The sequence below is a fragment of the Haliotis asinina genome, chromosome 10 (genome assembly GCF_037392515.1).
Source record: "Haliotis asinina isolate JCU_RB_2024 chromosome 10, JCU_Hal_asi_v2, whole genome shotgun sequence".
In the NCBI taxonomy this organism is placed as follows: domain Eukaryota; kingdom Metazoa; phylum Mollusca; class Gastropoda; order Lepetellida; family Haliotidae; genus Haliotis; species Haliotis asinina.
This window is the reverse complement of record NC_090289.1, coordinates 40671824-40699149: the sequence shown is the minus strand read 5'-3', so window position 1 is coordinate 40699149 and position 27326 is coordinate 40671824. Positions and strand designations below refer to the sequence as shown.

The following is a 27326-nucleotide window of genomic DNA, read 5'->3' as shown; positions in this document are numbered from 1 at the left end:
GACAGGGATTCATATCACGCCAGGTACTGAGTGAGTGAGTTTTTAGTTTTACCCCGCACTCAGCAATATTCCAGCTATATGGCGGCACACTGTAAATAATCGAGTCTGGACCAGACAATCCAGTGATCCAGATCTTGAGCATGACAACCGATGTGCCAACCAAGTCAGCGAGCCTGACCCCCTGATCACGTTTGTCGCCTCTTATGCCAAGCATAGTCGCCTTTTAACCCAATTTAGTAATGACAAAGCACAATATGTTCCTCCTGTCATGGAATTATCTGCATAAGGAGCTTGTTTCTGTGTATTTTCTGAGAGTCTTTCTACAGGCAACTGATATTCGTGGCTACATGTCCGACTGTTACAAACCCAAATCGTTACAGTTACATAACGCAGTTTTTTTCTACATCAGCATATTTTAAAGTTGCACTTTGAACATCTTTCACTGGTATCACATCATTCTTGAAATTCAAACATCAAAGTCAAATACATATGGCAGTCATGTCGAGGAAGACTGTAGAATGGCGCCCTTACGAAAGAACTACGTTAAGCTTACTTTTATATTCCTTAACGCTTTTCATTTTCCTCGCCTCGCTTTCATTGACGTGTCACAGAAAAACGATTGTTTTCTAGTGATGCATATTTTTATGAATATTCATGTACCTTCTTAATGCCTATAATGACCGATGCAAAAGACTACACACAATTCCATCTGTAAGAGGCTCAGAACTTATCAGTCAACTTTATAAATTCCGACACTTTCCCAAACAGGCAACTGCGGTATCTGTCTACGGACCCTACCACAGATGCATCCAGTATAGTCACTGTATAGAGAAAACATGTTGCAAGGCACGATGTCTACAGTTCATTCCAGAATTGCGAAATTCCAAGCAATTATAGCTCCACCGATTTGAATATGTCTCTGGGATCCTTCAGTTCATGTTTCATTAAATTAATTAAAGGCCGTTTTCCGGAAGGATACCTTTGTTTCAGAATCTACACATACATTAGTCTGGCAAATCCCAGTGTTTTCCCTGCACAGACTTCTTCTTCCGGACACCGTTGTAAGAGGAAAATATTTCCCCTCACCATACACTTATGTAAGAAGTAAAAGAAGGAAGTGGTAAGGAGAAAGCGGAATATTTTTCCCCGTAACAGTGTTTTCCACATATCCCCACATTTCCACATATACGGCCCGTAGATAAGCTCTGCGATCTGAAGTCACAGAGCTGGAATATTGCCGAGTGTGCGGCGTAAAAGTAACCTCACTCACTCACTCACTCACTCACTGAGCAGTCACAGAATACTATGTGCATAGGATATTATTTTTGTTAGTGATTTTTCTTAATTTACCAATGAGCATACGAAGCATTGGTGTTTGAGGATATCAGTGGTTAAGGTTCACTATTGTAACTGTTGATATATAAACTTTCCTTCATGAATGGTAATTGTTTTCATGAGGGGTGGGGGAGGTAAATAAACCAGAACATGCACATCATGGAAGATCAGACTTGTTAAAACCCGACGTTTTTCTGACTGCATAACAGAATGGGTCAATGAAGCTCCAATGTAAATTACTAAACTTCGAATTTCAGTTCCTGTTACTTGTCCCAGATAAGACTGAAGACACTGGTGCAGGTGCGATGGGGTATAAAACAAAGAAACAGTAAATAATGACGAGGACTGTCTGCAGGAGAACTAGCCATTGTTCCTTTTGGCCCCCTCAAGGATCTTAATTGAAATCAATTAGCTTTGTTGACCCTCGCACGAGTACAGCCCCACACGCTCTGAGTGACAGGGCTATCACCATGCTCCTGATAGTCGTTGACCTAAGAGTGTCGGTCTTGGCGCTGCCCACCCTATCCCCCGGGGCTATCGAGAAGGTATGTGATCTCATGACCCGGTCACCCTGATCAACACAGTGTGATGGCACACAAAAGGTTCCGTGTTCCTTTGGACACCAAACATGTCTACGGTATCTTAAATAGACGCAGAAGCTGTGCGTGCCAGAACACAGATGATACCGATATTTCGTCAGCTGGATATTGTAGTCATGTGGATTTGATTATCAGCAAATCTTAGACTCAGATGTCTTGAATGTTCCCATGGTATTAGGATATTCGACAGTCGTGACGTAACTGTGAAGCGGTGGCGGTGGCGGTGGCAGCTTGTTGTAGTATTCCAATTATATGGGGAGGTTTGTCATTAATCGAGCTTGCACCAGACAATCAAGTGATCAATAGCATGAGCGTCGATCCATGCACATGGGATGTGCCAACGAAGTCAGCGAGCCTGACTATCCTATCCCATTAGCCGCCTCTTAAGACAGCATGGTTGCTGAATCCTAACCCGGATCTTCACGGGTGAGTGAGTGAGTGAGTTTAGTTTTACGCGGCACTCAGCAATATTCCATCTATATGGCGGCGGTCTGTAAATAATCGAGTCTGGACCAGACAGTCCAGTGACCAACAGCATGACCATTTCACGGGTAGCTAAAGTAAGCCCATGTCATAACGGTGCAGTGCACCAACAGTACACACATGCATGAATACCCGGAGCATTGCACATGCCTCCTAAACCGTCAAAATAGATTCAAGAGGAATCGCACTTAATACCTGAGGATATGGAGATAGTTGTGAAAGTTCCACTACTTCTCATGTCCTACTGGACCTCGACTGCGGTCACAACTACTGCTACTACCACTGACCATTGCTACTAAGAACAACCTCTCCCACAGCTCACTGTCAAACTCACTGTTTTCGAATATAAACCAAGACCAATGGCATGTTCAACATTAACTGGACATTTTGCCTGGGAATTAATACAGTTATACTAACCTAGACAGAAGTAAGAACATTGGAGTCACTGGAGCAGTCTTCATGTAAGTTCTCTTGATCTTGTTGACCAATCCAGTTCATGAAAATTCTGTCGCTGCTTTTTCATGAACTAAATATGTTTAACCCAGACAGGAGCCCAACTTGTTCCTTCATCCACTCTGAGGTGTGTTAACACACACCTGTCCACTGACAACTACTGTATATGATCTACCGTGGCTAACAATTTGAAATTTAAAGTCCCATGGCCAGGTACAATCTTTTCACGTCTACACAAACTTCACAATCTCAGAATGTTACACAACTAACACACATTAACATTATTGTTGATGAACCATAGTCGTATTTGACAAGAACCAAATCCATTCGTCAATTGCAGGTGACATTCAACATGTTTGAGCAAATAGGTTACTGGGTTTGACTAATCGTTTGACAATCTCGACAAACACCCTTCTTTGTTATCCGGGGTTATCACACGTCGCTGAATGAAACTGTACATCACTGAATTGGACCAAATGGTTATGTATGCCTAATTCCTGCCCAGAGGCAGAACTTCGGTTATACCCAAGGGCACATGTAATACCTACAGCGCTAAATGACGGATAAGTACTCAGACAAATCGATTAGAATACCCTCAGGTAGAAATATGGACTTGAACGGGGTCTTGAGACGGCTGATGCCATCTCGTAACACCACACCCTAAACCATGTGGGATTTACATAGTACCCTTCAGGCAATACAACATAACCTAATACATATCAACTGAGGGGAGGACAGACGCCGACAATTCCATAATTATGTACAAGATTTGAATGGAAGAACACGGCGGTTGCACAATAGACTGACGGGCTGTGATATACATGTAATTGAAATCTACATGCATATGTATTAACCCATGTGACGTTAAAAGCTGCTCATTACTTGTAAATAGTTTAATTATTCTGCAAACATGGGCGAATTGGACGGACTCGTTTAATGAATAATTCACCGTTTACATTTGTGTTATGATACCAATTACAGAAAATAATTGTACTTCTGTAAAGAACTGTTACTACATATATTACGGATTAACATTATGTCCAAGTAAGCAATGCGGTGAGTTTACGTTTTACGGCGCTTTTAGCAATTTTCCTGGAATATCACGGTGGGGCAAACCAGAAACGGTACACGCACTCGCGTGGGAAATCGGACGGGTTATCGACGCTACAAACGAATAGTTGACTACGCCATAACCCCTTACTTACGTATGTAATATGTAAATTTTGTAAATTACATATGCGAACAGGGCATTGCACAAGACTTGATTTTCTTTTTGTAGACTCTTCAAATCATCATAGACTTGAGTTTGGAGGACGCTATTAATTCTCTTGGATCTGGGAGATATACATTCTTTGTTTGATAAAAGCAAACTAACTCTTTCCATATTTTAAGTATGAAAAGCAGAGAACCCAACCTCCGAGTGAACCACGATAGTGACAAAACCTCCAGATCCCAACATCATGGTCATTTACAGTGGAAGCTGTCTAAACCGGCACTCATTGGAACAGAAGAAATAATCCGGTTAAGACAAAGTGCAGGATTGTAGAGCTGATGGGTAAATGTACAAGCCATGGATGGAGCTGAGATTTTATGCCTGCGTTGACAACTTGCCGGATTGGACAGATGCCGGTTTTGACAGCTTCCACTACATATTCAAACATTTCCACTCATCCGGTAGACTAACAAATAGTTTCTGAAATGAACATATTGTACTGAAAAAAGTTCGCAGTGAAAGAAACTAAAATGAACTGAAAAGGAGCCCTGAGACTTTCTTCAATCTAGACTTGTCACATTTTCTAGACTGGAGTGGGCTTTCTTGGTTATATTTGCTTCAGGGTCTGTACTAGAGACTACTCCCTCGGATGCATGTTTAAAACTTTAACCAACTCACATCAAAGTCACAAGACAAACTTGGATGGGATTCTCAAGATACGATTGTTTACACAGACAGTACATTGATTTTTCATCGACAGTATCGAGCGATTAATGTACGAATTTTCAGAGATGATGTGGACCTTTAAAACCCAAGAAATGCTTTATGAGATCTAAACTGCCAGTTAAGAGTCCTTTCGTAAAAGTGAGATGCACTTATACAGCGTGCCAGGAATTTATTTTACTTTTAAGATATCTTGACCCTGGCTTGTCAACCTCTTAAAAATCGCAATGAATAGAATTTATGATGTTATGATGGTTTTGCATTGGTTCTTAAAGTTTACTGAATATTTTGAATCACATATAAGAAAAGGAGTGAGGTTAATTTAGGAAACAGTGAGCGTCTTTGATAACATAGTTATCTTATATCACAGCGTCGCTGTGATAATGAAACTGTAAGATAACGCTGAGATGGGGTTATCAACACAGTGACATGTATCCAAGTTGTCCATAAACAGTTTGAACCGACGAATGAGAGAATCACCATATGCAGGATAAAGTACAGGATTGCATTTCAGGACTGTACGGTTCGTGAAATATTTGTGTTAAGATTAGTTTGGGTTGACACCATATTCTTAAAGATAACTGTGAGAAGTACGGTGATTGTAACTTAAACTAACTTCTAGTCTCTGAAACGAATGTATTTACAGAAAAGAACAGTATCCAAACTATCTCCATAAAATCAAGTAAGAGGAACCCCGGGATTTCTTCATTATCAGAAGCTACGGTAATCTAGGCTTGGAAACGTGCTGGGGACTTCCATGATCTGCATTGGCTCCATCTATTTCATGGCCTCTAAGGCCGGCTAAAACTAAACTTGCCAAGCATAAAATCGAACAATCCCACATCAAACATAGCTTAGCCTGCTTTTCAATGAACCACAAAACCGCTTTTAAATCGTTATAAAATTAATCGGTACAACATCCACCCAGTCCTTTTTAGACACCATGGTTAAATATCGACCTTCTGCTAGTCTCGAAATAGGGATAAGCCAATGTATATGCCTACGATTTTGATTAATAACAGTCTTACTGAACACACAAGCTACGTATTTGCATATGTACATGTATTTGCATATGTACATGTATTCTACTGATCGGGCATACGTCTAATGTGTCTTTAATCTGAGTAAACGTTTGACTTCCAGGTGAATTGGATTTTTAAATCCGTATTTTACATTGCGGCATTGATACATTTTCTGTTAAGAAGTAATATACTGTAACCATAAGATATTGACGATATGCTGCTATAAGATGACACACAATCGTTCAAAGTACGTTAAATTGCACTCGTTTTTGTGTCAACACGATAACTTAGCAACTTCCAGTAAGACGAGATTCATCACTTTTCTTGCAGGAGTTGTGGATCGTCAATAGTTGTACCAAAGTATCAAGTTCATTTGGCTATCAGTGTAAAATATGCATGATAAATCACCGCAACCCAAATACTGTTTACTTGGCAAAAAATGTAAATAAAAATGTTTAAAAAATTAAATATGACTCTGAAGCCTATCCAGTTTGCCAGCCAAGTCTTCATTTATGTTAAAGAGACCTTTCTGTCCCTTGTCCAAGCGATCATTAGCCATATTTACATTTGTCATATCTATTACTAAGTAATTGTCGCGAAATTCACATTACAGTCACTTTTGAATTTAAGTATATAAAAGAAAATCTGACGAAAACATGACTGGTTTCGAAATGACCCAAATCCAACACATACGAAATACGACTTTAAGTACACAAAAGCAAATTTGACAAACTGCCTTCTAAATGACCGACCCAAACCTAACACATACGAAATACCCAGTAGCTGACTAACCTGAAAATCTTCCAACCAGTCTTCCAAGACCACTACAAAGTCAGTCCTACTTGAAATAAATAACTGGGTGGTTTAGCATGCTTTTGACCGTGTGACAGACTGAAGAACACAGAGTCATATCTCTCACAAACGCTCTTGAGTCTTCATTAGTTCAGGACAAGGCAAATATTTATGTATACAAAGAGCCCGAGTTAAAAAGTCCCGCTGTTATATTACGCTTCGTTGACAGGTATACCATTGCTCAATGTTTGCATTCAACAGTATATCGTGGAGCTGTTGCCAGATTAAACGTTTACTCGTGACTAAAACGTACACAAACTCTTGTGTGCAGCCACAATGAGAAAAGTTTTATGCGTTCACATGCTTGAAGGGCGTATGTGTAACTGTGAATCGAGGTTTTGAGTGGGGAGACATTTGAAGCGGAATGAATTGCACATAGTATTTGAATGTGTGCTTTACAATAGCGGACATTGGTCTACGCGTTCCTTCAGTGACATGGAAGCGCTAGTTTAACATTGCTTTCAAAGGTTTCGCTGCGACACACAGAATACAATTTAAATATACAGCTTGCAAATGTTATTTTATGTCTTGAATGGAATCTTAACATTGACCGTGGTAGAGCCCCAACAGCTAACACATATATCAGCACTCAAAGTGCATGATGGTATCATGCTTGAAAATACTCCGTACCGCCAGTGAGTGAGTAATTGATTGATTGAGTGAGTGAGCTTGCTTTTACGCCACACAGAGGAATATTCTATATGTCATATGTCAACCAAGTCAGCTAGCCTGACAACCCGCTCCCGTTTGTAGCCTCATACGACAAGCATAATCGCCCTTTGTGTTGGCTCTATGATTGAGACAATTGCGAAGTAATGTTTAAGTAATGTGTCTCTGATGTTAACCTCCTTGGTGAGACCTGTGTGGTGTCAAGAGACATGGTCGGGTCATCCCGGATTCAAACCCACGCTCTCAGGTAGCTACTGTTCCAAGGGGGGCAACTCTACGCAGCACGAGCACTACGCTGACAACCCAGAAATACAATTACGACAAAGGAGATACTCGTACACTCAAAGGTTTCCAACACGGCTAAGGGAGGCAACTGCTGCAGCGCATTGATGCAATACGGGAAGTTAGTAACACTGAGTGAGTTGGGCTTGAGAGCCTATATAATAGATTCTCTGGTTTTTGACATGGGCCTCTTACGCATTGAACCGATGTTGGGAATCGAAACTCGGACCTTCAACTTTGTCGGTGGCGGATCCAGGAATTTTCTCAGGAGGGAAGGGTGACCACCCCACTGACCCCTGATTCCGCATATACAGTACATTAATTAACTCCAGTGTGGACTGCAGCCATTCTCACTATCCACCTCTACATCCGCCAATGCCCACAGAGGCAGGGGCTCTTGAACTGAAAAATAGAAAGCCATGGTCGTTTCAAGCAAGAGGCCATAGAGTTAGTCACGAACATTTGCCTGTTGGTGTGGAAATAGGATTTGTGGCTTCACAGGAGGCACTGATATTAAAGAATTGCTTTGATCCCCATGCTATGGATATTGAATGCACTGCACTTTGCTTCCGCTTAATAATTTGCAGATGCAGTTGCTTTCATGACGCTGGTGCAAGTGTGACGTCGTTTTCCACGGGAGGGGGCTGGCTGACACATTCCTTACTTAGGCAAACAAAATCGACATAACTCAACCCCAAGCTTCCTGAAGCAGGTCAAATGTCGGTTCTTGTGAAATCAGACAGCTTATCGTCTATATATGTCTACAGAAGTCTTACATGTACATAGACTCCTTCTACGGATGTTTAATCAAGCTGTTTTCTCGATAAACAATTTCCACAAATTAGTAGAAATGTCTACGAATAATAGAGACCATTCTACGATTCCGATCACATCGTAAAATGCGTGTTTGTAAAATATTGATGATACAAAGTGTTCGCGAAATGGTAAGTGTATGCTGTTCCTTTTAGTGGTACAAACACATGCAAAGGCAAATCAATTACCTCATAAATCAACGACCACGGGATTCAACTGAAGTCAAAACAGGGACATGCGTTGGCGTTATCATAAACGTTATACGTCCCTACGTTCTGAGCATTTCATGATCCTATAGACTAACATCTAGTCTCTGAAATGGAAATATTTTCCAGAAAATAATTCCTTGATTATATTCATCAAATATAATGAAAAGAAGCCCAGAGACCCTCTTCATTATCAGAAATTGTAAAAATCTAGACTTGTCACGTGTTCTAGACGTGCATGGGTTATCTTGGATATATTTGTATCAGGGCCTGTACTAATCTGCCATACTAGACTCGGAAGTAAATATATCCAAGGAAGTCCATGCAAGTCTAGAAAATCTGGCAAGACTATATTTCCACAGGTTCTGAAAATAATGAAAGTCTCGGGGTCCCCTTCCTTCCCAATGTGTTTACTATGAGTTTTTCTGTAAAATATGATAATTTCAGAGACAAGTTGTTAGTCTGTGACTAACGATTTTGATGTGATAAGTCTTCTGTGTCGCCAGGAAGATATTTCCTTAAAGAGCATCAATCACATTTGTCAATATAAAAATGACATATAACTGCCAAATAAGTGCATGCAGCGTGGTGGACATGCTTCACCGTAATTACAGGATGTAGCACTAATTAGACGAGGAATGACAAAAATGTGAGCTGTCGTTACTCCGAACAACCATCGATGTTGATGTGTGTATCTATCCCGAATATCATCAATGGTTTTATGTGTCATTCATTTTCATAAATGTATTTTTTTATTTTTCAAAATCCAATTCCAGTTGGGTAAAAATTGAAACAAGCATCATGTTTGCGACTGGTGTCACCGGTGGAAGAGGAAATGGTTAGACCTTTTCTAATACAGTTTGTGTTGTTGTTATGCAGTAGTTATGTGATAGTTATGTAGTAGCTATCGATACAAAGTGAGTGAGTTTAGTTTTACGCAGCTTTTATCAATACTATTCAGAGATCCAGATAAGGCGCTAGTTTGCGTATTTTACTCCATAAAATCACATTTACTCAAATGATTACGAATCTTGGAGTACACAAACCGCATAAGAATCACTTGAAACTCAATAGGTCAATAATACTACTTCACTCAATAAACTAATTTCTCTTTCGTGGCACCCGATCGCGAACTCTACAACAGCATTAGCAAATGGTAGGCAATGTCTGCATATATAGAATCTGATACTATTATACCCGTAGCCAATGTCTGGAGTTTACTTTGATAGTCACACGACCTCCATGTTTAGTATATAAAATAGCTGCTAACTATTTAACAATGTAACAATTACTAAAACACTTTAGATGCTGAGATGCATTATTATTTGTAAATTTAGGAGAGATGATTGCCCATTACGGATAAGAAAGTCTGTGTAAAAGTACTCGAAACAAAATGCTTGTTACTCCTAAAAGACCCATAAACAAACATGAGAGTAAATACCAAATTGCTAGAAAATGTATCTGGAGCTCTGATTAATATTCTAGCAATACTACGAGGCGGCACCAGAAATGGACTTCACAAAATAACACAAACACATCAAAGAATATTCAGTCTTGATTAAATATACATTTGGTCGTAAAAGGGGAAGTATTGGGGTAACTAATATATGCCTGTATCCAATGAATATCAGTGATGACAGTCAAAAGCAGTCAAACGTTGAGCATATACTTCTCTACTTGTAGCATTCATTCAAACGGTTTGCATAAACCAAAAAAATGTCGTTTTTAATGTGAGCAAAAGCGTTTCACCGTGATTGTCTGGCCCTCCAATTGATTTATACCAGGTTTGTTAACAGAGTAGTCTGGCAAGAGCTGTGTGACTGAGTAATACTGCCGGTAGGACACAATAAGCTTATCGTCATGGACAAACACCGGGTGTCATAATGAAGTGTCAGTGATCCATACATAGACATTTCACTTTTACTTTCACTGAAAAAGGGGTTTGTGTCGGCAGATAATCGAGACTTTTCTGGCGTTGAAGTCATATATCAGCCACACGTATTACAATAGTTCGGCCATTCGGTTCCTGTTAGACTTGCACGTCTCAATATATATAATCAATAGTTCGTGTGATTGTTTATATCAATATATATATTCCGATAGCTTTATCACCTCCATTTGCTGTGGCTCCGCGTTAGCCAATCAGCTAAGCTCTCGTTCGTTACAACCGGGTTTGCCAGTGCCAACAAAGATACCGGTCGCAGCTGCGAAGGTTTATCTGCAGTGCGACTCAGATTTTCTGGAAATCAGACAAATTGATAGGTCCGAAACTTTAAACAAAATCCATGCAAGAACTCGTTATTCCTCTTTTCATCGGTTAAATATTTTAAAAAGCGAAAGTGAGTTGTCAGTGGTTCGCACAACTTACCAGCGTAGACACCCGGTTGGATAAAAAGCCAGCCAAGGGAGGTAATAAATTTATCGGACTGAGTCGTAGATGCATCAAGGGTATAGTAGAGACTCATCGGAACATATACCCTGGAGATATCGAGGATGCTTCAAAAAAGTCACCATACGTATGACATCCATGGGATTAGCCTTCAGTATAGTCTTGGAAGAAAGGCTAGGCGGCTGCTTATGAACACTTGAGTCTTGATCAGACAGTCCAGTGACCCGACAGACCTATATTAGTCTGAATCGTGCAATGAGAAACGCGTTTTGTAGATTTTTTTTATTTTGATCATGAGAAAAAATTTAATTATTTTCACTGCATACAAGATCGCGAAGAGAACTGATCACTGATTTTTAATGGTTAATGGTTCATTCATAGAAAAGGGCTTTTGCACTGTAATTTTAAAGTCAACTAATTTTATTCTTTGGATATTCCTAAACTTTGAAGAATACAAGTGTACATCCACGAATGTTCAGTTCTGGGTTAGTTCCATTAAAGAAAACTACCACAATGCCCGCCATATATCCAATTAGCAAAGGCATGTGATAGGTAGCTTTCACTCATGTCGGCCCAATGGTTGACTGACATTTAGTAGAAAAAGTTTGAATTATTTGAAACATCAATCTGCATAGAAAAAAATATCATGACAAATCCAAAAGAATTCATAATTACATTCTAGCCCAACAATTCTTTGACCTTGGCTGAACCAGTGTTAAGTTGTAAATTGAAAAGGACCCCTAATGAGATTGGAGATTCCTTGAGGATATCTGGACTTGCTTCATTAGATTTTAGCATTGCAGGGAGGGCTAGGCAGTAGCCCAGACTTTGAGAGAGACTACATTTGGGTGAGCAAGTTTACCGTTGAGTCGCACTGTTAATGACAGTGACCTATGAAATCCACCTAAAGGTCAAAGATGGGTACACGATCAATCATGTCCATTATAGTAATTTAAACTCACCATATCTTCACACAAATAATCACTGTAGGTTGTACTTTGGATCACAGCGTTCCAGTTTTCCAATGAATGCGTTTAAAGGTCAAATTCTTCAAATGATTATACTTTTCAGGACATGTGTTGTTTGTGACGGGTACATGGGATTTAATGTCGCACTTAGGCTCCTTTTCAATTTAAAGGGGCATATTTGTTACAATCAAATTTAGATATGGTCAGGGACTAAGTTAGGCTTAATATGTTTGGCTAATGAATTCATATGATTACTCAAATGATTTTGTCATTTTTATGTAGAAAAATGCATTGTACTCATGTTGTTGTACCTCATATTTACTTAAAACTGTTTACAACAGAGTTATTGGTGTGCATGGTGTACAGACGCTGAATCAATATGCACTGGTAATGCTGTGCTAAACTTAGAGTTACTGTGCCGAATCACGGAAATTCTTCAGCATTCGATCATCTTTTTTCTACCCTCATGGACATACCTGTCTCGAATACATTTATATGTCGAATTTACTGCTTGGTCCCCAGCAATTCGACTCATCGGGATTTGACTGCATACAGTTCAAGTCAGTTTGGCAAATGCAGTCAGATAAAGTTCTAATTTGGGCCAGGAAACCGTTTGTCAGCCTTTTAAAACCTAACAAAAATCCAAAGACAACAACTGTTTTGTTAATATTTGGAAAGTCTCTGAAGTTTCAGGATTTGAAAATGAAGGCTGTCTTGGCTTCTTTGTATTATAATTATTCTTGGATCCTTTGACAACGGTTTAGTCCTTAAAATATGATAATTTGATAGAGAAGATGACTGCTGCGTACCATGTTGTGTGATATAGATACGCTTTTTCTCAAAACATGTGCAATTGAAAGCAATTACCCTGATATCCATCAGAAATAGGGAAGAGGGGAGGAAAAGCAGGGCAAGTGGATGGCATAGGATGTTTATGCTTGCCTGGAACCCCTTGGCATTCCGGAAGGGGGTTGGGGGAGTGGGATTCTAATCTAACACAGGGTGTAAGGTTCCTTCTCTGGGACGTCGTGTATGAGGGGGTGGGGGGAGAGTGGGGACATGGCGGAACCTGAAGCGTGGGAAGGTACAGTCCAACCGAATGGGGGTAAACAAAACATTCTGAGAACTATCGGTTTCTACTTTGTAGTGACTTGTTTTTCAGGGAGACTGCAATTTGGGGCGGCGTTGAATATTTTTATTCATGATGCAAACAGTAAAATGTGTTCTATCAATAATGTCTCGTGTGAGTATGTACCTAGAAGGTTGGTGAAACAACCTTACGAAAAGATGTAGATATTAATCCCTCTATTTTAGGCCTCGAAAGACACCGTAAAACGTAGTTTTCTCACTGGCGAGACGGTGAAACTTTGCACAGAACGATACCCACTAAAATGTCAGTATGAGAGCGAGAGTGTATGAGGGTTGTGTTTGACTGTGAGTGAGTGAGTGAGTTAGGGGTTGTGTAAGCGTGCGTGAGTGGTATTAGTCTGAACGTACTTCACAACAATCACAGGCAACTGCTGCTGTGAAAATCAGTGTGAAAAATGGTTATCAGAAACCGATAGTTCGTTTAAGTTATAGCAGATCGGAATCTGGCTCGCTTGCTTGGTTGATGTAAGCCATTAGGTCCAAATTCGATACTCATGATGTAAGTCACTCGACTGTTTGGTCCCGGCTCGCGTTAAACGACAAAAAATCAAACAACAAACTTAATACATAGCCTATCCCAAATTCTATTGTATATTGTAAATATACGTTATGAGAAACCATATAAAATCAATGCATTGACAATGATAAAGTATTTCAATGGTTAAATTCACACCGCCTTAATTCACATGGAGTTACAAGACAAACTTATCTGGCCTTTTCAGGTAAGCTTTATAGAGATGTTAAAAGGAGGATAGAATTTGCGTAATGTGAATGAAGTCCACAATGAATTATGTCCGTTATACGCACTGACAAAAAGCATTTTGTTCAGTTTTCATGTTCAGTTTTCACGTACGTCCGTTTCAATCGCGGCAGTTAAATCTGTAGTCAGTCAACAAAGGGAAGTAGCCATTATCTATTGGAGACATATGAAAAATCGAGATTCGACTATTCCAAACCAACCACTTGCAAAATATTTTAAATCAAAATGCGACCAAAGAATTCCAACTGTCAGGATCATGATTGTCGCGAAAAGCTGAGAATGTATAGTATGTTTACAAGTTTGTCCTCGCATGGAGTCGAGATGCTCAGATGTAGGTCAACAGTCATTTGCCCTATGTGGCCATTCTCCATCTAGGGACAGGGAACAACTGAGTTATAATGAGTTAATGTGAAACTACTTGATAGCTATGTGTTAATCAATGTCTTGAGATATGGACTACTTTTAAGTATGTACTTACATTGGCGGTGTTCTGTGACTTTGGTATCCAACTTTGCGCACTGTAAAGTGTTGAACGAAATGTCGTCTGGCGTTTCTGTGACGTCACATGGGCGCGTGAGACTTGTCGTCTGCTACATGTGGATGTGTCATTCCTGTTGAATCACCGCATCTAACAGTAACAGGACACATACATACTGGGGTGCGTATTGCGCAAATTTCAGCCAGTGAAATTTCTTGATTTGGCATGGAAACCGGTTGTCAATCTTTCTGATCCTTACAAAATCCCCAAGTCACCATATGGTAGCGATTTACGCCGAAGAGTAATCGCGTGCTCACAGTGTGATATTGATATCTAGTGCACAACAAAACAATACAAAACAACATAATAAAGAAAAAAAAACAAACGGAAAAGACCCCAAAACAACAAAAAAAAAAACACAAATGAAATTGGAAAATCAAATGAAAAAAATAATAAACAAACAAAAGAAAAATAACAGCAACATGTCACTGGCGAAACTATATACTGCTACCGGTGGTTGTTGTGGTACTACTGGCGGCAGTAGGTGTAAGGCACCCTTCATAAATTATGACTTGGGGTTGCGATGATGATTTAGAGAAACATGTACCGTGTGAACATACAGAACGAAAGCTGTTCGCATGAGTGTCACACCGTCACCTTGGAGATTCCATTGTACGTTTGGAAATTACCAAGTACAATTACACAGTGTCTATAATTACAGCAGGGTTGAAACCCAATCCAGTATTTCATTAATTACCCTGATTTTGCGCGACTGGTCTTACGTTTCCGTTTCACGAACACCTGACGTCATCGAAACTCTGTTCACAACTTGCATCGTAATTTTTAAAATCTTAATATTTCACCCTTACTTTCTCATGTACTACTCCACATCATTTAATACTGGATGAATGTATCACGTTCGTATGACAGTTATGTATTGCATGTTTGTATTGTATAATTGTAATACTATTGTATTTCATTGTATGTATGTATGTATGTATGTATGTATGTATGTATGTATGTATGTATGTATGTATGTATGTATGTATGTATGCATGTATATGTATGTATGTGCGCGCGTTTTGGTACACGTATGTGTGAGCATTTGAGCACTTAAATAAACATTCTCTCTCTCTCTCTCTCTCTGTCTGTCTCTCTCTCTCTCTATCTATCTATCTCTATCACTCGCTTGTTGAACTTGGCTTGGACCCCAGCAGTCTTGGCCATCCTCGAACTGATCTCGGCGTCGAGAGATGTTGAGCTCGACACGGTGGAGCCTCGATAGGTGAAGGCGCCCACAACCTCGATGTCCCCAAATGTGGTGGAAGGAGAGGACCCATCTTGTGCCACAATGGTGGTCTTCTTGAGGCTGACCCTTAGTCCAAACTCTTTGTAGGCATCCAAACGCTTGTTGAGGAGGTGCTGTAGTCCTTCCTCGCTATGAGATGTTAGAGCTCCGTCGTCTGTGAGCAGGAGCTCGCGTATCAGGACCTCGTAGGCCCTGGTCTTGGCATTGAAGAGCTTGCTGTCTTGCCTCGTTCGGATATCGCAGTCGGCAAAAGCATACTAGAGGAGCATCGAGAAGAAGATCCTGAACTAGTTGTGGACTAAGAAAAGGGTCGGAGGTCGCCCCATTTGAAGCAGACCGTGCTCCGCATGTCCTGGTGAAAGGAGGTGATGACCGTGAAGAGTTTTGGGGGACAGCCGATCTTCTTCAGGATCTGGAAGAGCCAGCTTCTGCTCACCATGTCGAAGGTTTTGGTCAGGTCCACAAATGAGAGGACTAGTGGCTGCTGCTGCTCATGACACTTCTTCTGAAGCTGACGGAGAGAAGATCATGTCCAAGGTGGACCTTCCAGGCCTGAAGCCGCATTGCGACCCGGGATAGACGCACGAAGTGAAGATCTGTAAGCAGTTGAGGGCAGCTCGGGCGAAGACTTTACTGACGATGTTCAACAAGGTGATGCCTCTGTAGTTATTGCAGTCGCTGCGATCATCCTTGTTTTTATATAGAGTGACGATGTTGGCGTCCCTGATGCCTTGGGGGATGAATCGGCTGCAGGACGGTTTCCTTCCTATGTTTCAGGACCTCTGGTGGAATGCCGTCCTTCCTCGGCGCCTTGCCGCAGGCGAGAGAGTCGATGACTTTGCAGAGCTAATCCATGACAGGTAGGCCGGGCAGAGGGTCGTGGGCAACGTCTGTGACAACGTTCTGCGTCGAGTAGAGCTTGAGGTAATGCTCGACCCATCCCATTGATGCTCGTAGGGCCGGTGGCAGTTTTGATCCCCTCATATATCCCCTTGGCGTAGCTACAGTTGGCAGCTCACTGGATCTGGGAGCACAGGTTCTGCCAGTACCCGTTGGCGCAGTGGCGGGCCGTCCGCTGGGCCTTGCTTTGAGAGCGTCGAGTGCGCTTGGACAGCGGTTCTGCTTGTGGTCCAGCAGTACTTTTCTCTTTTCCTTGGTGACTGTCTGCATCTCCTCCCAATGCGCCTCGAACCAGTCAGCATTCTTTCTTTCCGAACACGGCTATGGCAGAGTCGTAGATGACGTCACGGAGGTGAGACCACTTGACGACGGGGTCTATCGGGTCGTTAGTGGATGGCTGGCCAATGGATTTCTCCTCGAAGAGGCTGCCGAAGCTCTGGGTCTTGACGGGGTCGGAAATGCCACAGGTGTTGATGCGAGGACGACCCTTGGTTTTGGCGTGGTGGATCTTTCGGGACTTCAGCCTGACCTTGCTGGCTGTGAGAGAGTGGTCTGTGTCGCAGTCAGCACTGTAGTAGCTTAGTGTGTGGAGGATGCTGCTGAGGTCTGCTCTCCTGTTGATGACGAGGTCGAGCTAGTGCCAGTGGTCTAGCTGGTGCCAGTGGCCTGATCGGGGGTTTCTCCAGGACCCTTTATGCAGTTCCTTGTACATGAAATTCGTGTTCGTGATGCAGAGTCCGTGGTGGCAACAGAACTCAAGCAGCCTCTGCCCATTCTCAATCACCCTGCCATGGTCGAAGTGACCCAGGCAGGTTGGCCATGCCTGCCAGTCGGGTCCAACGCTGACGTTGAAGTCGCCTAGCAGGCATAAGCCTTCTGAGCCCCGGGATTTTGGTTACTGTCTGTTCGAGGGCCTCGTAAAACTGGTCTTACACTGTAGTGATGAAGAACGGAATAGGTATGACGTATACTGTACAAAATATATGGTTGAGACATGAAATATGCATAGTTTTAAAGAATAGTGTATTTAAGTATGGTATAGAGATGAAGTAAGTTGTACGGTACAGATGAAGTATTCCACATTCAATTTCTGTACACACATGAAAGAATTTGTATTCAGCTACGGTACTGATATAGTGTATAATGTATTCAAGCGGTGAAGATATCAATATACTAACGGAAAAAGTAACTATACGTCACCAAGGATAATCTACAACAGTTGCAGACTGTTACAGTCTCCCTGGGGTAATATAACATTACATAAAATAAAGATTCTGCGGGTCTGTGACACTGGGAGTCATGGACAGTGATGTAACTTAAAGCTTCGGCAATATAATGTCTGTCCACATGTCGCTCGTGTTGTGACAGCAGAACAATCCGGTACACCCCTGGCCAGTTGTTTCTCCGGACTTTACGGTATCGGGCACGCTTGGGATGAAATGGAGCGACGTTTACGCCAAGTCCAAAGTAAAGTAGATATGAAGTGTGCTGCAGTATTAGAGAGTATTACAGATCTGAAGTATGTTGTAGTTAAAATAATCTGCTGATCATGATAGAACCCATCCTCGATATCTCCAGGGTATACATTCCGAAAAGTCTCCACCATACCCTGGACGCATCTACCGATCGGCCCGATAATTTTATTACCTCCCTTTGCTGGTTCCGCATTCTCACAGTAGCCAATCAGCTAGACTGCCGTTATAACCGAACTTGCCAGTGTCAACAAAGGTAGCAGTCACAACTGCGAAGGTTTGCTCGTCGTGCGATACACAATTTGGGGAAATCACACAGACAAATTTATAGGTCCGAAACTTTTGAATATATATGCAAGAACCCCATCTACCTCTTCCAGAGAACCTCTGCTTGGTTTGTTTGCCAAGTTTAATCGGTGAGATAATTTAAAAAGCGAAAGTGAGTTGTGATTGGTTCGCTCAACTTCCCAGCGTAGACACCTGATTGGATAAAAAGCCAGCCAAGGGAGGTAATACATTTATCGGGCTGAGCCGTAGATGCATCCAGGCTATAGTGGAGACTTATCGGAACGTATACCCTGGAGATATCGAGGATGGATAGAACCATGGTGGACACAGGTGCGATGCGTGGGATTTGTTAGAGGGAGCTAACTCTTATCACCTTTCTTAGCGAGAACGTTGTGTTGCGCTTACTGTTCGGAGGTTCGCTTTCAGCATAAAGGGCTATCACAATCGACATTGTACAATTGTGTACGGAATATCTTAAGCCCATTATGAATATTGACGACGTTGACCCAATACTTTTCGTAATTGAGTGTATGTTAAACCAAAAATGTAAAGTTGAAAATGTTTTTAGCAGGGAGTCGCCACAACCAGGCAAAACTAACGTTTAGTTCCTGAATATATTATAATATTGCTAGTAACACATTCCCATTTTAACTGAAAGGGTCCCTAGTATGGAGATTCCTTTGCTTCATTTTGGGTTGATGAATTCTGTGCATCAAACTATTGTTATAACACTGTTTTAACGTGGATGGTACCCCCCTTACTAAGAAAAGTATACTACGTCTCTGACTACGATTGTACATGTGATTCATTATGTGTTAAATCATTATGACACGTGTAGTGTAACTATTAAAACTTTTGGATCCGACATCATATTTTGTAGCACATATACATTACTATATCGTTCAAGATTTTGTCACCTTTGCATAAACTGGTGTTTTTTTCCTGATATCCCTGTCGCTGCCGCAATCTGCAGCTAGTGCTGGATCTTAGACAGTCACAGGCACTGCTGCTGCTGCGTCTACGTCTACTACTACTTCTACTACTACTGACCCGTGAAGATTCGGGAATGTATCTTCAGTAACCCATGCATGTCGTAGGAGGTGACTAACGGGACAGGGTAGTCGGGCTCGCTGACTTGGTTGACACTCGTCATCGGTTCCCAATCACGCAGATCGGTGCTCATCACTGGCTTATCTGATGCAGACTCGATTATTTACAGACCGCTGTCATATAGCTGGAATGGAGTGCGGCGTAAAACTAAACTCACTCACTCATTCACTCACTAACTGATTCACTCACTCACTACGGCCTGCATAACACATGCTACTTAAATATCGTTCTCCGTTGTTGGGTCTGCCATTCTTGAAGGGCTATCATGCCTCGAGGGCGCTGGACGATGCTAATGATATCTATCACCGGTTTATCTGGTGCAAACCCTGTTATTTACAAGCCAACGGAATATTATGGTATGTGGCGTTACAGTACAAACAAACAAACTGCCACCACAGCACCTTGTTACTGAATTTTCCGTACTACTGCAATAGCAACTGATATCAACATTTCACTGAATCAGATATAAACGTAATTTCAACAAGAATACAAAAACGTGAAAAACCCTATCTTGAAAAAATAGATTTTATTCCAGCAGTTACGGTCAATGCACACGGACATATAAAAAAATCTACAAAATATTAAATTGTCATATATACATGAATGTGTAAATAAATTGAATGTAAAAACGGTCTGAACAGGAAGCCACTCAAATGATATTATAGACATCATTTAGGATATGAAAGACAAATCACAAAATTATCAAGAAAACTATGCATCGCTGACCTTGACTAGGATGGAATAAAGGAATAAAGATATGAAATACCAACTTCCGTTCTCGAGGTGGGATGGGGAGATGGGACAAGATTCACAGTTATTTTTGGTGTGATAGGAATTAATGGTATGAATTGTTATGATATGCAATGACCTGCTGTCTTACAGTTGAAAAGAACAGCGACTTGTGTTATAGGCCGCTTTCAACAATATCCTATCAATATTTCACCCACCATTGTTCGAAACAGAACAAGGATCTTCGCGCGTCGCTAATGTTTTACCATATTAGGCTATTCAACCACAGGCTCTCTCTCCCCAACTCCATGTTTCCGCAAGTTGCAAACACTGTGTTAGAAACTATCGGGGCACTAACATCACACAATGCTAACGGATATTTATCTCCAACAAAGGATCATTACACTGCGGGTAACACGTAGGCTGTGAGATGATCAAGAATCTTCCTTTTGTAGTGTTATGAAGTAAATCAGAACGTCACTTCAAATGATTTTGCGCACGTCGGTGTTACACGAATGCTGAAAGTTTCATAACGTCAGTACACATATCTAACATAAATGAAATTGAAAATACACAAGCACCACAGCAAAAATGGAATCATAATGAAATATTTCCCAGTTCCAAAGTCATGTACATAAAAATGAGCCTAGAGATTTTCTCTATTTTCCGGAAACTGCGGTAATCAGTCCACATATCGGAGACTTGCATGGTCTGCATTTGGTATAATTGTTCCATTGTCTATATAGAGGACTAGTTTCCTTAAAGTCCAGGAAAGAACAATAGAACAGTTCCGTGATCGCCATTTTATATTTTACGCAAAAAAAAACTTGAGTGAAAATGCCGAACACCCCTTACTAAAGTCAATGATCCAGCGTTTGCCCTGCCAAGGAAGACATTTACTAGTGAGCTGTGCCGTTAATGGAGACAGAGTTGTTACCTGTCTATTCGGTTATCCATGCATGCTTTCAGATCGTACATTATGTAGGGCAAAATATTGCCTTTGTCCACTTCCGAGACTAGTGTGAACAGCAAGAAGCCGTCATTACCGAACACATTCTGTAACGATGTTGCATCTTCTTTATCCATTTTCAGACCATGTCTTCCATAAAACGATTTCTGATTGGCGACGGACATGACCTTCACAAACGAGCAGTATTTGTACCAACCAAATATTGAAAGGAGAACCAACCAAACGATAAGAACTGGCGTCAGGATCTGAAGCAATTCGCTTGCTGGGAGAAGACAAGTTGTTGATACCCACTTAGGTGTGGACTTGCTAATGACTTGAAACTGACAGAAAGCATTTGACGGAAACACTGTCATGCTTTGGTTATGTAGTGCTGACATTAACGTCATGGGGTTCAAGGTGAAGGCTTCTTTGGCACTGACCCCTGGTATGAAGGTCAAGGTCACTGGAATTAGGAATGGAATTAGAGGTCTCAGAATGTGCATTAACAGAATGTTCTTGTAAAAACTGCCCTGGCAAGACCTCAGGAAAAATTTCATGTCTCCAACTATCTGATTCACGCATGTTTGTCGTGACACCGTGCTTGAATCGGTTCCGGCGTACGCGAAAGTATTAATCATACATGTAATGTCCTTCTCAACTGATGTATATACCCATACAAGTTTAGGTACTGACAACAGTATCGCAACAGCTATCAAAATAACAGCATAAGCGTTATACAAAATCAACTTTGATCTCAAAATGTCGTATTCATTTACAGAATTTGAATATAGTCCTTTGCCGCTCGTAACGACTTCCACGCGAATCTTGTGTGGCTTGATGATCGAGGAATGTTTGAATCCTTGAGATTTTGATTTGGACATCTCAGAAATAGAACCTTCGTTATTCGACATCTCCCTCTTCAACGCGTTGACGTCAGTTTGTACAACGTCATAGTGCGTGGTAACGTCACCCGATGGCTCAGCACCAGGTCGTTCAGAGTTGGGAACAATGGCTTCTTGGTTGACGAAGAAGGCCTGCGTCAAGCAGACCATGTTTGTGTAGTTACACTGGGCGTACGTGAATCCCCGCGGGCACTTGCAGGAAGGGGGTTGTGTCACCTGAAGACCAAGGATGAATAGTGCCATTAGTAGAAATACTGCCGCTGTTGAGTCCAGGAGGCGCGCCTGGAAATACCTGGGGAAGAAAATGAAAATGTTAGTGTTATCTATAGTCTGTCTCGTAGTTCCTGAACTACATTATTTTCCTACTATCTAGCAGTCCCCGCAAGACAAAATGAAGCAAGTCTAGATTTCTTCGTTTTCAGCCGGATCTCTAGACTAACAACTAGTCTCTGAAATGAACATATTTTACTGAAAAAACGTTCATAGTGAAAAAAAATATACATATAATGAAATGGAGCCCTGTGACTTTCTTCATTTTCAGAGACCCTGAAGGTATGGAAATCTAGACTTACCACATTTTCTAGACTTGCGTGGGCTTTCTTGGATATATATACTTTGGGGTCTGTACACAATCCAAATTATATATGTTTAGAAACTAGAGTTAGTGTATGCTATTTTCTGGAGGACGACTTGGTATTTACGTTTTATTACAGTAAAACCACGTCGAGAGACAGCAGGAATGAGATGATATTGTAGCCTTCTAGTGAATCCAACTTGTCCATGCACCCTCTGTGTATGATATTCAATATAGCATCAAGCCAGCCCCTACATAACTGCGGCCAACACCCAACTCCCATCACTCAATCCAACGAGTGTAGATTTTAAGACGCTTCAAAGACTCTTGAGCTTTGCACATTGTGTTGTTCATCAGAAATACGGCAATTCCACAGTCGGTCAGCGGTAAAAATGTTAACCTTATTGAACGTAAATGTTTATTTATGAAATAGTAATATATGTTTGGTTGTAAACATGGGCTGTGTAACGTGCGAAGGCACAACACACACAAATAACTTGTGCCCTTATATAATACTAGGATTCTCTCTTTCCCCACCATCTCTCTCACTCTCTCTCTAAACACACGCACGCACGCAACAAATACTCATGATACATATTTGTTTGTTTTTGTATTACTTAGGGCTGCGCAATAGAACCGGTATTTACCGCGTCAGTCATGAAGCGATACCTATTGCGATACGCTGGTCGAAAACCGGTATTTGGACTTGCATTCGACAAACTTCGTGACACTCGGAAATCTTTGGGTATTTCCTTGTGTCATTTGTGCCAGATAATATAATAATTCATATTTGTATTTTGTCATGATTGAAAGTTGTTATTAAAGCTTTATCAAAGAAAGTGATTCTCTTGTAGTTTGGAGATGTAAATCAGGCGCGACTATGCTTGTAAGAGACGACGAACGGGATCGGGTGACTTCGCTGACACATGACATCGGTTCCCATTTGCACAGATCGATGCTCATTCTGTCGATCACTGGATTGTCTGGTCCATACTCGGTTATTTACACACTGCCGCCATACAGCTGGAATATTGCTGAGTGCGAAGTAAAACTAAACTCACTCACCCACTCACTCACTTTCTCACTCACTTTCTTACTCACTCACTTACTCACTCACTGACTCACTGACTCACTATATATCAAGTATTAACTCGATTATGAGTGATGTTTTGGTTAAAACTACTTCACTCAATATATTGCAATTATACGCATCCCTAGTATTACGACTACATGACAGAGAGCCGGCAGATAATGGAATTATTGGATCAGTCATTCTGGTGACCCACATCATGAGCATTCATCCTCACAACTGAGCTTCGAGCAAACCGCGTCAGCGAGACGTGACATTAAATCCCGTTAGTCGGCTCTTATGGTAAACATGGGTTACCGAAGATCAACTGAACCAGATCATCACGCATGCTATAGAACAGACAGTTAAGGGTTAAGAGATGAGAATGTAGGGAAGTCAATTTTGTTTATCATTATACTTTATTGACATCCATATTTGACGTCATGAAACTCTTTGTTAAAGGGAAAACAATCACTTTTAAACGCCATTCAAAGATGAGGGTTGTAACACCCCTTTATAACATTAATGTTCAGCGACCTATATGTATGTATGTATTGGATTCAGAGGCGCTCCCATTGAAATGTGTAGCATTTCGATGTCAGTAGATAGGTATTGACTAAATTTAAGAAATTCCAAGGAATTTAACATATCTCTCCCCGGGGTCATGAAAAAATCCAAAGTCGAATCTTTGCTTAAGTTTAAAAACATTTGCTGAGCTCAGACAAGAAATGATTTTAGTCTTAACTTTTAAGGCTGAAAAATGTACTTGATAACCGATTTAAGACATTTTTTTACTGAGGCCAAAATCACAGATTTAAGCAATATTTAGACTTGAGTCACTTTAAAGAGCAAGACAATATAAATACTGATATAATACTAATGTTTTACCATATAACACTCATATTACACTAATCGTTATCAAAAACTAAAGACTGAGTGACAAGTCGCTTTAAATAAACCCAAACACGTTTGCAATTTAATCTGAATCACTTACACACAGTGTATGCGCTGGCACATAGAAACAGAACCATGACACCCGTCTTCCTGTCATAAACGTGTGGATACCCGATTACGGTTCTTCGACCACGTACAACAAAGAACGAGGAAACATTTTGAATAAAACAGTCGCATGCACGAACACGTTTACAAACATTCTTCTTACCCCCCCTAACAAAGAGAGTCGTATTTCGTTACACGGTAAGATCCTCTGATGAAATAACACAATAATTGTTTTGACGTAACTGTGAGTGCAGTGACTTAACACTGAAAAGGTGAAAAATAACGCTGAGCTCGTTAACTCATACTCAGCCAACAGTGTACATTAAAAATAAACACGTATCATACGCACAATGAAGCCAACAATATACTTTCCAAATCGTTTTCCTCGAATTTGACATTAGTCCCATTTGTAATAATCAATTATTGCATTCTTTTTAATAGTTTCTTCAACTGCTGAAATCACTTTGGCGCTAAGTCTTTGACGGAGTTCAACTGTTATCAATGTGTTAATTAACGTACTGAATTGGTAAGGTTACAAATAGTATTTTGATATCAGATAAAAACGACTATGAAAACAACTTCTGTCAATACAGATTGGAAGAAAGACTTAATAGACTATGGTTGTATTGCCATTTTATTGAAACATAGTTTTCTTTGTTGATAACATCCCGAGGTTTATCTAATATACTTAAATTATTTCCATAACGGCTTGACCTTGTCTACAGACATTTATCATGAGATCGTTTCAAAAGAAAATACTCATTTGTATTAATGTTTTGATTGCCGTAGGAATTCACAGACAGTATTCGTATCTAGAGAACATTCATCACATACGAAGCAGTGCTCCACATGTGGTGAATTTCTTCCCAGAATGTCAGTAATGAATAATAAGCGACGGCTTGATTACCACGAAACGGCGATTACGGCAATTCCTAGAAGTCGATAACCGGATATAAGGTGATTCTCGAGAACCCACAGAGGAGACTGGAAGGTGATGAGAGAGAGAGAGAGAGAGAGAGAGATAGAGAGAGATAGAGAGAGAGAGAGAGAGAGAGAGAGATAGATAGAGAGAGAGAGAGAGAGAGAGAGAGAGAGAGAGAGAGAGAGAGGAGGAAGATATTATGCTTAAACATCTGGGTGGGCCGGGGAGGCATTTTGTGCTTGAGATGGAAGGGGGTCACTTTGTTAATAAATTTTAGGCGAGGTGTGTTTCACTCAAACTGTACATGCTTCTCCATAAAACAATTATCATCACCACCTGGTTTCAAATTATGAACGAGCCCTAAATTAAACATCAGTTATTAGCATACATCAAGATACTGGCGTTCGTGTTATGAAGGTTTTACTTAAGGTGCAGAGTACTTACATGTCACTTCAATAACTGAACTGTCTAGTCCTTGCACTGCAACCCACTGTTTTGTGAAAGGATACATTTATATCATTCCACTCACAACAGAAAGATGTGTGAAATCATTTTCTGGTGTCCCCCGCCGTGATATTGCTGAAATATTGCTAAAAGTGGCGTAAAACTAGACTCACTCCCTCACAGAACAGAAAGCTTTATCACAAAGGCAGATTTGTATAAGGACAAGCAGGATATGTGTAGCGTTTTGGTGTAAGAAGCCAAAATCGTTTTCCAGTCTCTGGCGCCATCTAACTGATAGCATGCTGCTTCTACGCGAACAACATTTGAAGCAAAGGGAGATGGGGCACGACCAGCTGCAGAACTGGAATAAACAGCCCACATTTTCGCAAAACCCTACTTAATATTGAGACGGTACGATACTGCTCCGGGTTAACACTGAAACATGAAGCGATTGATGTGTGGAATATGATTTAGTACTGTTCCATTTTCAATATTTATTATAATAAATAATAAAACCAACATTTAATCATTCACTGTAATTTGTAAACATCTCATGAGTGTTTTAAGATATTTGTACTCTTTAATCATTCACTCATTATAGCGTGAGGCAATTTCCTCTGAAGCATAGCTTTGCGATGGTTCATTTTATTTAACTGTGTTAATTTAAAATGCAAACATAACCAAATACAATGCTATGTTGAAACCGACAATCTGAAATGAAATCTGTGTCTACGTCGCTTTGCGGTTACTATACAGAATGGTTCTGCCCGTATCCGAGTTCTGGTCGCTAAACCCATTCCCAACCACGCACACATTGCACATTGATGCGTCGTGATATGCGTCAGATATTGCAGTTGTAAGTAATTCATAAAATATTACTCACATTTTTGCTGAAATGCAACTCCACGCTGAAACAAACTAGCTGTACATGTGTTCTTCTAATGCCTTGCGCAATCATAATGGCGAGGAGGCTGCTCTGCAGCCGAGCCCTATCCCCCGTCACATGTGGGGATCCCCCGGATTATGTAGGCCATCTCAGGAGTGATAGCGTTGCGTGTGCCTTAAAATAGAGATTGATTCGGGACTGAGCTTGTCTCGGTCTAATGTAATATAGTAGTGTCCTGATTATTGATAAGACATACAAACGTTGCACACGGGTTGTACACAATGTGAAACTTCCAAGAAACTACTGCTTTCTGTAAAAGTCAGCGATACCATGCCTTCGCACTTATCTCTTTGTCTTGAAATGGCGAGAATCTCAAACA

The 27326-nt window shown here is 40.8% G+C and overlaps 2 protein-coding genes across 2 annotated transcripts in view; both read right to left on the bottom strand.

Annotated features, from left to right (window-relative positions):
• LOC137298389 (innexin unc-9-like) overlaps nt 1-14666 on the bottom strand; it is a 40424-nt gene extending 25758 nt beyond the window's left edge. Inside the window, exon 1 of the mRNA XM_067830646.1 lies at nt 14395-14666. The gene's annotated coding sequence lies outside the window, so the exon portion shown is untranslated. The remainder of the gene's footprint in view (nt 1-14394) is intronic.
• A 5318-nt stretch (nt 14667-19984) lies between these two features.
• LOC137298390 (uncharacterized) lies at nt 19985-27082 on the bottom strand. Its single transcript, XM_067830647.1, has 2 exons — nt 26945-27082; nt 19985-22269 (listed from the first exon to the last, which is right to left on the bottom strand). The coding sequence occupies exons 1-2, from the start codon at nt 27017-27019 to the stop codon at nt 21136-21138; spliced, it is 1209 nt and encodes a 402-aa protein (XP_067686748.1). The 5' UTR covers nt 27020-27082; the 3' UTR covers nt 19985-21135.
• Between the last annotated feature and the right edge of the window lie 244 nt (nt 27083-27326).

What these genes read in the sequence shown, in the direction of transcription:
- LOC137298390 (XM_067830647.1), bottom strand. Translation starts at nt 27,019, where the DNA reads ATGATTGCGCAAGGCATTAGAAGAACACATGTACAGCTAGTTTGTTTC. An exon ending in AGTTGCATTTCAGCAAAAAT is followed by an intron (nt 22,270 to 26,944) that starts GTGAGTAATATT and finishes CTTGGTCTTCAG; the next exon opens with GTGACACAACCCCCTTCCTG.